Below are 11,947 nucleotides of genomic sequence, written 5' to 3'. Positions count from 1 at the left end.
GGTCTGTAATGGTGGTTCGGTGGGCTGTGGAGAGCTGGGATGCTTTTGGGGGTGTGAGAGGTTTTGTGGGGTGAACCAAGCAAAGAGGGGAGTGATGGGGGGCTGTTGGGGAGATGGGGCCCGCTGCCCATCTTCCTAACCCCCACCCTGCTGCAGGGGTTCGGAAGATGCAGGACCTGGGGAGCTGGTGGCTCGCGGGGGTGCTGTGCCCCGCAGTGCGTTTGTCGTGGAGCTCTGCGGGTGCCAGGCTTCATTCATCAACTTTATCCTCATCTGTCACTGTTGACAAACATTGCTGCCGGTGGGAGCCCTCCTGCCACGTGCAGAACTTTGTTTTTTCCATAAGACTGTCTCGTGAGAGGAGTTTAGCGTGACATTAAATAGATATAAAGATCTTCTTTATTCATTTCCAAATGGTTCATGAGTCATCTGTTGGCTACTTGTCCAAGATGCTTGTCCATGCTTGCCTTATGCTTACAATTCTGATTTGAAAATTGAGGTGGTGTTGAGCTCTTCTGTCAGTCTGTGTAAAAAAAAGTAGCGTTCCACGTAAGCCGTCAGAATAGAAGAGAATAGTTTTGTAAAAATGTGGCGTCTCTGTTTACATCTTTCCGTGACTTCCAAGCAGTAGGAACTGATTGGTTTCACTCATTTTTTTGGGTCTCGATGCTGGTTGAATGGTAGCACTCCCCTGGAGCTGCTCTTCTCTTTGCTTACTTCTTGTAAAACACTGCTTGTCAAATACAATTTCATCTTTGAAAGTCTGCTTATAGGGCTTTCTGGATGTGGATGCATCACTAGTTACATATTCCTGACATAGGATACAGATTTCACCAAATAGCCTACCTGTTGTTTCTAATACAGAGTGCTTATAACCTTTTTTTTTTTTCCTCCAAATGCCTACCTTGACCCAGTTTTACTTTACTGCTGAATGCGTTACCAACTGGCCCTTAAGTATCAGGGCTTCAAGGAGGGGCTGACTGCTTTAGAACTTGTTCATCCAAATGGTAATAACAGTGTAGACTCTTGGGTCGGGATTTCAGACTGCGGGGGTTGTATAAAACTTACTGTTCTTAAAAATAAAACTTTAAAATCAGTAGTTTTCAAACTGGCAAAGGGGTGACGTGTTGTGGGCGGGGCACAGAGCAAGTTCATAAACCTGTTCTATGTTAGAAGGGGGGAAGTCATGGTGGCTGTCTTGAGGGGAGTGTGGAAAGAAGAAAGGGAGAGGGTGAAGAGCAGGATTTGGTAAAACAATGGAGGCCAGCGGTTTTCTTAAATGAGTCAACTGCAAAGTAACTGTGAACCAATGATTTTTTAAGATATGGGAAGACACAAACCTTTGCCCAAAACCCAGAGCCTTGGTATTGCTTATTAGCTTTGCGTCTGAATAATCCTTTGGACAGAGCTGCTTGTTCCTGTAAAATTTTAGTTCTGTACATTTCCAGTACGCTCTGAAACTTAGTGGCTGGGAATAAAGCTTTTTTTCCCTGTGTCTGACATGGGGAGATTGTTTTAGGTGTCAGAGGGCTGAAGGAGCTCAGTTCTTGCTGACTTCAGAACCACTTTTTCCTGGAATCTGCCCTACAGGTGGTGTCAAAGTGAGGAATTGTGACCGAACAGTTCTGCAGATGCTTTGCAGTGCTCTGCAGGGTGCTGAGGCATGAACGCTAACGTTTTGTGAGACACAAAGGAACTGGGAAGTGAAATGGACTGGACACTTACTGCCTATGGTTGAAGTGGAAAAATAAACTGTGAAAGTAAACTTAGATGTCTTGGAAACAAAACAAACGTGAAGGGGTTTGCTTTTGAGACACGTGTGAAGCTAGTGTAACAACCCAGAAAGGTAACTGCCCTTTGAATCAACACAACTCAAGCAACCTACAGCACAGCCTGGGTTACTCTGTCCAAAACCAGACCTAAGTATCTGCTAAGCTGAGCAGTAGCCACTGACCTTTCAGGTAAGCTGGGTCAGTCTGGGTTGGGTAGTTGAAGGAGCAAATGTGTACTTGCTTTTACATCCTACTTAGGAGGATGACATGCAATACTCGTCAATAAAGGGTTGTCATTGACCAGACATTCCCTCTGTGGCCTTAATACCAGGACTTACTCCTCATAGTAAGAGAAGTAAAATAAATTCAAGGGGAAAGTTTTTTTGAGTTGCCTTCCAGCTACTGTTTATGAGGGGAGGGAGAAAGTCTTGTTTGCACTGTCTGCATTTCTGAAGGGTTCAACAAAATATTGTCTGTTCTCTAGGTCTGCTTTGTCATGAATAGGCTTTTAAGAATTATTTGTTAAAGTACGATGTGTGCTGGGGTAGAGTTAATTTTCCGCACAGCAGCTGGTACAGGGCTGTGTTTTGGATTTGTGCTGGAAGCAGCGTGGTTAACCCCGGGATGGGTTCGTTTCTGCTGAGGTTGGTTTTTTTGCTGTTTCTGCTGCTCACCCCACCCCACCAGCGAGGGGCTGGGGGGCACAAGGAGCTGGGAGGGGACACAGCTGGGACAGCTGACCCTGACTGACCCCAGGGGTATTCCAGACTGTATGATGTCATGACCCAAGGCATATTCCAGACCATATGATGTCATGACCCAAGGGATGTTGCAGACCATACGACGTCATGCTCTGCATGTAGAGCTGGGGGAAGAAGAAGGAAGGGAGGGACATTCAGAGTGATGGTGTTTGTCCTCCCAAGTCACCGTTATGTGTGATGGAGCTTGGCTGCCCTGGGGATGGCTGAGCACCTGCCTGCTGAGGGGAGGCAGGGAATGAATTCCTTGTGTTGCTTTGCCTGTGTGCATGGCTTTTGCTTTGCCTATTAAACTGTCTTGATCTCAACCCATGAGTGTTCTCACTTTTCCAGTTCTCTCCCCGATCCCACCCAGGGGGAGCGAGCGGCTGGGGGGGCTCAGTTGCAGGCTGGGGTTAAGCTACGACACTGTGACAATCCTGTAGCTTTAACCTGCACAGGTCTGACAGTTCGTTATTCTTGGTGCTGTTAGTGTGTTTTGTACTGACTGAAAATCTTAATTAGGGACTTGGTAGCAGATTTTGCTAAAATATACAGAGATACTAAGAAAAAACCACAGCAACCCTGCTTTCTGCTAATTGTAGTTGTTTCCTTCGCTCTGTGCTTGAAAGAATTTGAAGTCTTTGACCTAGGAACCTGAAGTTTTTTGATACTTCTTTTGCTTTATTTCAGAAATTTCTGTAACCTGGGCTGTACCTCTTGTACGGATATCCACAGCATCTCCAGATTTTTGGTTAGCAGCTGTGGTGTTCTCTTAATGAGCATGTGCTGGGGGGAAAGCCCTAGGCTTGGTAGCCTGATGACTCTATAGATGAATGTATTTTGTAGAGGGTGAATGTATGAACCAGAGGGTTTGGAAGTGTTTTCATCCTGATGCTATATTGACTGAGGGTATATATCCTGGTTAAAATGTGACTGCTCTGCCTATATGGTTGTGATCCTCAAAGATTAGGGCTCCTATTGTGCTGTCGGGCATGTCAACATAAGAAGATGGGGTTTAAGACTAGATAATGTGTGGAGAGGTGGTCGGGAGGGTGCTTGTGAAATGACTCCGCAAATAGATGGGAGGAGGTGCTTGCTAACGAGCTTCAAGCTAAGCAGAAGGTGAAGCTTGGTTCTGCAGACCATGGGGGCTGCTAATGCTGTAGCAGCCACTTCTGTAGGAATTGCTCCTGTTGGTATTTTGATTAGTTGCATGTGGTGTCCTGGAATTAACACCACTCTGCTGATAGATGTATGGTGGGGTGGAACTAAAACTTGGTTTGTGTAACTGAGTGTGTTAATCGCGAGACTTGTAGTGGTCAAAGCTTGTTGCAAGTCATCACCAGCACCACAGAAATGTAAGGATTTCTATGAAAGGTCTCACTATTTGCAATTAGAAGTATGAGGGTCTGGTCTTATTTAGGCACTGTTGTCTGCATGTATTATTGAAAATAGAATAGAAAGACAAGTGAGACCGGCAATGTAGTTGGCCTCCCTTGAAAAGGGGATGAGTAAATGCTTAGGGCTTCTACAGATTCCATAAATTCAACGTAAGATTCTTCTGCCAAGTGTTTGATTGAATTGGCTGTTCATGGTGTAAGCTTTGCTGGCTAAAAGCTAGCCGGCTGGCCAGGCCCAAAGAGTTGTGGTAAATGGAGTTAAATCCAGTTTGCAGCCAGTCACAAGTGGTGTTTCCCAGGGCTCGGTATTGGGGCCAGTTCTGTTTAATATCTTGTATCCACAATCTGGACAAGGGGATCGGGTGCACCCTCAGTAAGTTTGAGGATGACACCAAGTTGGGCAGGAGTGTTGGTCTGCTTGCGGGTGGGAAGGTTCTGCTGAGGCCAACTGTATGAGATTCAACAAGGCCAAGGGCCGGGTCCTGCACTGGGGTCATAACAACCCCACACAATTCTCCAGGAGTGGAGAAGGGTTCTGGAAAGCTGCCCCGTGGAAAAGGCCCTGGGGGTGTGGGTTGAGAGGGCCCTGAATAGGAGCCAGCAGGGTGCCCAGGTGGCCAAGAGGGCCAATGGCATCCTGGCTTGTATCAGGAGTGGTGTGGCCAGCAGGAGCAGGGCAGTGACCGTGCCCCTGTGCTGGGCACTGGGGGGGGCTGTTAGCTGGGGGGGTTCAGCCTGGAGCAGAGGAGGCTGAGGGGAGCCCTCATGGCTCCCTACAACTGCCTGAGAGGAGGGGGGAGCCGGGGGGGTCGGGCTCTGCTCCCAGGGAAGGGGTGATGGGACAAGGGCCTCAAGTTGTGCCAGGGAAGGGTTAGGCTGGCCATGGGGAACAATTCCTTTCCCAAAGGGCTGTCAGGCACTGGAAGGGGCTGCCCAGGGAAGGGGTCGAGTCCCCATCCCTGAGAGGATTTAAAAGCCAGGCAGACGAGGTGCTTAGGGATGGGGTTTAGTGGTGGGATGGAGGTGTTAGGGTGACAGTTAGACTTGATAATCTTAAAAGTCTTCTCCAACCTAAAGGATTCTATGAATTTTGAGATGAGTCTTGGTGAGAGACATCCTTGTTCTTGGACAGGCCTCCTCTCATCAAAAGGAGCTTAACAGGATGCACGCGCTTAGGGACTCCCCCTGGAGCCATTTTTTTTTGACGTGTTTATCACATGTCTCCAAATGATACAGCGTATGGATGCAGTATGTAGCACCAGCTAAAATCTTGGCAAAAGTCATGCCACAAGCAGGAGCTGCTCACACAGATATGGGAATATCGCTGCATCTCTTCAGTAAACAAGCTCTAAATCTACTTTTTGTTAGGTGCCACAGGAGGTCTCCCAACTTGAATTCATGTTCAGATTAGTGGCATCAACTATTAATTAAGTACTTTATGAGTGGTTTTACCCCATGTCTTATTCTGATGTGCAGAAATAGTAATACCCTTTCTGCAATGCAGAATATGAGCAGTAGCTCCACCGCTGTGCACCTCGCTTCGGGTTTGAGACCTTGAGCTCACTGTAAGGTGTCCAGTGATGGATATGTGCAGGGTTGAAACCCTGCCATGACTTGGGTGCCCCGATGGTGCACTGGGTTAGCTGTGATATGGCTGAATCTTGCTTTTGGTGCTGATTCCAGGTTTGTACATCACATACTTGGAATAGCGCGGTGTGACACGATGTTAAATGTAATGGCTTCGTTACTGAGACCGCTTGTAGCAAAGTCGTTGAATAGATCCTGATCACAGGGAGGTTGTGCATGTGAAAAGGTCAAAGGTGTTTTAGAGGTAGTATTTATATATCCTTTCCGTGCTTCAATAATTTCAGCTAAGCTGCTGTATTTCAATCCTTTTGTGCTGCCATTAAGTACCTGTAAATACAGAGGCTGCCCAGAATGAGGAGGGGGTGCAATCTGCCTCTGCCTCTTCCTTTCTTCTCGAAAGCCTGTGCAGAGAAGACTTCACAGCCTGTACAAAGCCTTCTGAATTGCTTTTTTTATGCTTGGTGGCTGAAGAATGAGCCTGAATTCCAGTTGAAGTTTCAATAGATGTAACCAGATCAAAGAAATTCTTCATCTTGTAGATGAAGGCTTAAATATGCTATTTGTGGGGTTTTGCTGATTTTTATCTTCTGTGAGCTGCCAGCCAGATTCTGCCCTTCAGTCACTTGATGTGGCTGCTCTGCTCTGGCTGTGGATCTTGAAAGGTTTGTTTAAGAAACAGTTACGATGAGTCGCACTTCAAGGTGTGATGTCTCTCTTAACCTTTTCCAAACTGTTGGTTTATGGGGCTCAGTGTCTGGGGTTGTGTGGGGCCGGGGTGCAGGAGAGGGGCTTTGAGTCATGGAGAGGGTTTCCCCTTAGTGGTGTGTGGGATGGAAGGACTCCTCTGATGGGGAGAACTCCCCCAGCAATCCTGTTTCCAGACTGGAGATTTGAAGGAAAGGTAAATCTTGGGCAAGAAGGCTTAAACTGGGTCTAAGATGCAACCAACTACACAGAGTGTTGCTCCCGATCTGAATGATTTCAATTAAAATAGGGGAATGGAATGCTATCAGAATGAGGACTAGAATAGCTGTTGTATGTTATGTTTAATTTGCTTAGTAGTGTTGAGGAGTATCTTGGTGTATGAGAGGATCTTGTTTTCTTGGGGCTTGAGATGCTGAAACAATTTGGGATGCCAGAACATGACTCATTAAAAGAATTTTAATAGCCCTGCTGAAACAGGACCTTCCCCTACAAAATCCTTGCTGGTGCTTCTCTGCTGTGTTGTATTTGAGTCTATCTTTAAACTGTCGTCCTTGACAGTTTGCTCAATCTCAGGGCAGTTGTACTGGTTTATAGCTTTCTGATTTGGCAGTTCTTTTGGGGACTGGTGTCTCCATTTGCCGTTTCATCCTTGGGTGCTATCTGCCTTTGGATCTGGGAGCACGGGCTAGCTCTCTGGCTGTGGTGGAACACTAGCTGTTTTGTACTCGCGGGGATTGTGCTGAAGTGCAGCAGATGGGGAATTTGTTTGTATCCGGTTCTTGTACTACCAGAATCATTCTGTTGCTATGCATAAGGTAACACAAAGCTTCTTAGACTTCAGCTTAGCTGACTGAGCGTGGGAAAAGCTGTATTTAGGATTTGTAAAAGAATACAGAAGCTAAATTCAGTACTGAGGCTGGGAATTAATGTAGTAAGGCAAATGCAGGGAGCTGCAGCATCATGGGCTAAGAATTCAGAGGGCTTGGCTAGTGGGATGGTACAACTGATGCTTCAGATAGAAGATGAGTAAGGAGAGTGGTTACAGGGAGTCCTGCTGCTCTGAAGAAGATACAGATGTTGAGTAATTTCCTTTTGCAGCTTAAATGTTGTTCCTAAAATTAATAAGACTACCTGGTAAACTGTGCCTATTTAGTTCAGCTGTTAGGTTAGGAAAGATGTGTACTGTTAGTGCGATCAAAGGAGTGAAACCTTTTCTAATTGTGTTTTAGACTGCACTAGGAACCTTCTAGCTGTGAGAAAGAGTGTCTTCCCTTGGGCTTGTCTCTGCCCGGGCTGCTGAAAGTGTGACAGTTGCTTTGGATGCTGTGATTGTATTTCCGTCATAGGGAATTGCTGGCAGAGGCTATTAGTTCTGCTACCACGTCTCAGCAAACTTGGTCTTGTCATCTGCTTCATGTAGAGAAGCAATTTTGCAAGAATGCCTTTCCTTGAGGCTAGAAAGGAGGTTTTGCTGCTTTAATGTCAGTGATCCTAGACTTGGGTCAACAAGCTTGTGCAGAAATACTCTTGGGATTTGGTAAATGCAAAATATTTGACATTAAGTGTGTAGCTGGAACTGTCACCGATTCATAGTTGATTGAATTTATTTCTGATATGTGACAGGAACATGCTGTACAGCCAAGCCATCAAAACCTGGGAAGAGTTAGCCTTAGCGACCCATCAGGCCTCCTCAAACTCTGGAGCAAGACAAAACACTGTTCCAACCCAAGGCAAAATTAGCTTTTTGGTGGTTTCAACCTTGACAACTGTTTCCTCTTGACTTTTAGGGCCATTAGTCTTCCACTAACCTGCTGAAGAGAGCGCTGCGTAAACCCTTTCCAGTGAAATAGGTGGGGAGAACAGTAACGAATTGTCTTAATGGCGTTGTGAGAATCAACCTACTGTAGACCTCTGTGTTGGTGCAGTAGAAATGCTGAATTGCTGACGCTAGTTTCAGGATACATAAGCAAATTCTTGGTGCTATGTGGGTTTCTTGGTGGGCTGTGGGGCAGCGATGTCTGAACTTTTGTGTTCAGCTGGCTTAGAGATACGAGACTTGTTGTTCAGCCAACCTGTTCTAATGCAGTCTGTCCTCAATTTTAGGGCAGAATTTCATTTCCTTCCCTCTCCATGAGGAAGAGCATCTCCAGCGGACTGTGAGCTGGCACCCTTGCCTTCTGATCCTTGGCCAGAACTGTAATGCCAAATGCCAGTTACTCAACATGCTGCTGGGTGAGAAGCTGCTCCCTACCACCAAAATCAGCAATGAGGAGAATTGTAAGAGGCGACGGATCCGGTTCACGCATGGGACACAAACACGGATTAGCCTAGCGCTGCCTGAGCAGTATGAACTGGTCCAGATGATGGCAGCCCACCGAGGGCACTGGGACACGATACCAGAGGAGGACTTAGAAATTCACGGGGACAGCGAAGATCCTGCTCACCGGATAGCGGAGCTGGGGGGCGTGCTGCCGTACTCACTACTAAAGGTAACTAGGTGTCCGTGTATCATTAGTGTAGTGAACGTCAGGTGTAACACTTATAGTCCCTAATAAAGCTAATGGTGTAAACTCTTAAGCGTAGGAATTTTTTTTAATTAAAGAGAAGCTGTAAGTCTGGTATTAGGGTTTTAGTTGGACATCACTGTCTATGCTCGTGTGCTTTTGTTTCAATGCTGACTCTTAGCACTATCATTCTTCTGTAATGTTTCCATCCATCTCGGAAGCCAGGCTTACTCAGATGTAGCTCCAACTGTCTTTTAAAATTTTACTCCAGTTGCGAGGTCATTCAGCATTAGCTTTGCTGTCTGATAGTAGCTAAAGCTGTCGTACAAGGATATGTACTTTATCGTTGTCCTGAAATGCTTGTCAGAGAAAAGGTTCTTAATTCCAACTTCTGATAAAATGACCTGACATCATTTGAGAGCGTGGCTTTGTACATTCCTGGGGTGTCAGTGGAAATTGAAGGTGTTAAGAGCAAGAAGGTGGGAGTCTGTTCTCGGTGCTCTTTCTAATGCTGTTAGTATCTTGCTTTGACTTTCCTTTTACTTGTCCGTAAAACATGTTCCTGTCCTGCGAGTGCAGTTTGGTGTTCAGCAGATACCGTTAAAGGTGAGGGTTGTGTTTCATGGCTTTTTATATCTTCCATAAGCTTTCATTATATTTCATATCTTGCATCGAGCCTTTGTTATTGCAGTATAATACTTCTGGAGCATTGTGTTTGGCAGTCGAATATCTGGAATAGGTAATTAATTCTTAATTGTAAATTGCTTAAGTGCAGTGAACAGGATCTGTTGTCACATGAGTAAGAGTATGAACTTCATAGTTAAACAATGAAATTGCGAGGTAATTTTTTTTTCCTGGACATAGGAATCAAGACATGATTGTAAATAGGCAGAAAATGAAAACCCAGTCTTATCTTCACCAGTTTGAAACACGTTTTTACAAACCCAGTCTGTAGCTAAATTTAAGCCTATCCTAGCAAGATCAGCTGAGTCAATGCTATGTTGTAGTGCGTTTGTGGCTTCCAGCATCCACTGAGAGAGAACAGAAGTGCCATGTGTGTGTGAACTGTATGTGAGGCATCCACTGCTTTCCCAAAGAGCACCAGATCAGCTGCTGGTGCTGCAAAGTAAATGCCTGTTCTGGATCTTCTGCTTGTAAAATCCTGCCTTACTATGCATAAAAGAGTATTTAGCTTTACATTTATTTTACTTGCTTACATTTTTATATGGGCCGGTTTAGACACACTGCAGTTTACAACCCTCTTTCAGATGTCTCATGTGAGTGACAAAGATCTCTCTGTCTGCCTTTGGTTATATTTAGGACACTTAGATGAAAACAGCTACTCAGATTAATTTGAAAAGAGTTGGTGAAATAAAAAGCTCTTCCAATAGAAGGAGAGGGAGGGTGAATCGTTTGTGGCTTCCAGCATCCACTGAGAGAGAACAGAAGTGCCATGTGTGTGTGAACTGTATGTGAGGCATCCACTGCTTTCCCAAAGAGCACCAGATCAGCTGCTGGTGCTGCAAAGTAAATGCCTGTTCTGGATCTTCTGCTTGTAAAATCCTGCCTTACTATGCATAAAAGAGTATTTAGCTTTACATTTATTTTACTTGCTTACATTTTTATATGGGCCGGTTTAGACACACTGCAGTTTACAACCCTTTCAGATGTCTCATGTGAGTGACAAAGATCTCTCTGTCTGCCTTTGGTTATATTTAGGACACTTAGATGAAAACAGCTACTCAGATTAATTTGAAAAGAGTTGGTGAAATAAAAAGCTCTTCCAATAGAAGGAGAGGGAGGGTGAATCACAGCTGGCTTCAGATTGATTCAAAGGAGTTCTTACATTAATTCAAGGGTCTGAAGGAAGAACAATTTTTTTTTTAAGGCTGATAGGAGAACATAATACATCTTAGCAGGTAATTGGGCTAGGGATAGCTTCCTGTGAAATTACAGGGGTCTGACCTCCTGTTGAGACACCTATGGTTTTTTCTACCCTTTTAGCTCATGGGGGTTCTCCAGCTCTGCTCAGCATACTCTAAGACAACAAGGTTTCTTAAGTAAATATCTGCTAGTCGTGGACACTACTTCTGTAGTGGAATACATATCTGGAGCAATAATGGATTTTTTTGGACTCTGTCCAAAGTTACATGTCTGCAGAACTACTTTGAAGGAACTTCTGCTTTTAACTTGTGCTACAAAACTAGGAGTCTAATAGCAATTGCCTGCTTGATGATAATGTGATATTCAGTACAGATCTTAAGGATTTAGATTTGCCCAGGAACCAAATAATCTGGAGGAGCTCAGCACCTTCTGGACAGAAGGGGAGGGAAATCAATCTGAATTTTACCCCACCTGTTACCTAGAATCCCTGTATTTTCATCTGTTTGTTTTTCTCCCAACAGCAGAGTGCTTGTAAGTAGTGCTGTGTTTCATGATAACCTTACATTCTAGATATTCCAACGCCTTACTAGTGTCAGAAGAAACGCTTGAAGGTCCTTATTGTGGCCTTGAAGAGTTAATAGCAGATGAGAATTTCATTTGTGGATTTCTGTTTGAAATCGCATTCGTTCCCCATAGTGAGGACGCTTATCTACCAGTAGGCTGCCATCAAAGGAGCTGCCAGTGACTTCAGGACCTGGGGAATGCTGTGCAGCTTTTCAGGCCTAAGCATCTCGTGGTAAGAGACTTAATTGCACAGGCTGGCTAGGGCACCCACATTACATGTTGATGTTTTGTGCAGGCACTTAATGCTGAATCATGCTTCTTAGCGCAGATACTTGTTTGCTAAATTCAAACTCCTCAGCCATTACTCCAGTAAAGAAAGGTTAAATTATTTCTAAGTTAACAGTATCCAAATATTAGCTAAGCTATTTTTTTTACTTGAAGATAAATTCAACTCAAGAATATACCACTTTTTAATATTGAACTGGAGCACCCTGAGGTTTTTTCTTTAGTCTGTTATCCAGGATGGGACCATGCTTGCTTTTCTGTGTTACTGGAAGGATACCTTAATCAAAACTTGTTTCACAGAAAAGGGGGGTGAGGAAGAGAGAGCCAAAAGTTTTATTTGCATGGGTTGGCTGCTGTGAGAACGCTACCTCGTGCTAATAGGTATCTGAACTTAGTTATTTTTAAATGTAAAATATCAGGGAAGGAAAAACTTGGCGAAACTGCTCTATTCCTTGGGGATCACTGTGCACAGGAATGCATCTAGGTCATGGGGGATAATCCATCTA

General features: G+C 44.8%; 1 protein-coding gene across 6 annotated transcripts in view; it reads left to right on the top strand.

Annotated features, from left to right (window-relative positions):
• The window catches only part of DSTYK (dual serine/threonine and tyrosine protein kinase), a 39,325-nt gene that overhangs the window by 10,793 nt on the left and 16,585 nt on the right, over positions 1-11,947 (top strand). For 5 of the 6 annotated variants that reach the window (XR_004842843.1, XR_004842854.1, XM_035900910.1 and 2 more), the window contains exons 2-3: positions 1,591-1,961; positions 8,308-8,693. Coding sequence is in view for 4 of the 6 variants with exons in the window: in XM_035900910.1 (XP_035756803.1) it covers positions 8,427-8,693 (267 nt within the window). In the remaining 2 variants the exon portion in view is untranslated. Of the gene's footprint in view, positions 1-1,590; positions 1,962-7,991; positions 8,055-8,307; positions 8,694-11,947 lie in introns of all 6 variants that reach the window. The other variant, XM_035900860.1, reaches the window with a different exon arrangement.

This window comes from Egretta garzetta, unplaced genomic scaffold, assembly GCF_000687185.1.
Source record: "Egretta garzetta isolate BGI_Z169 unplaced genomic scaffold, ASM68718v1 scaffold640, whole genome shotgun sequence".
In the NCBI taxonomy this organism is placed as follows: Eukaryota; Metazoa; Chordata; class Aves; order Pelecaniformes; family Ardeidae; genus Egretta; species Egretta garzetta.
The sequence above is the reverse complement of the archived record's forward strand: the minus strand, read 5'-3'. Positions and strand labels throughout refer to the sequence as shown.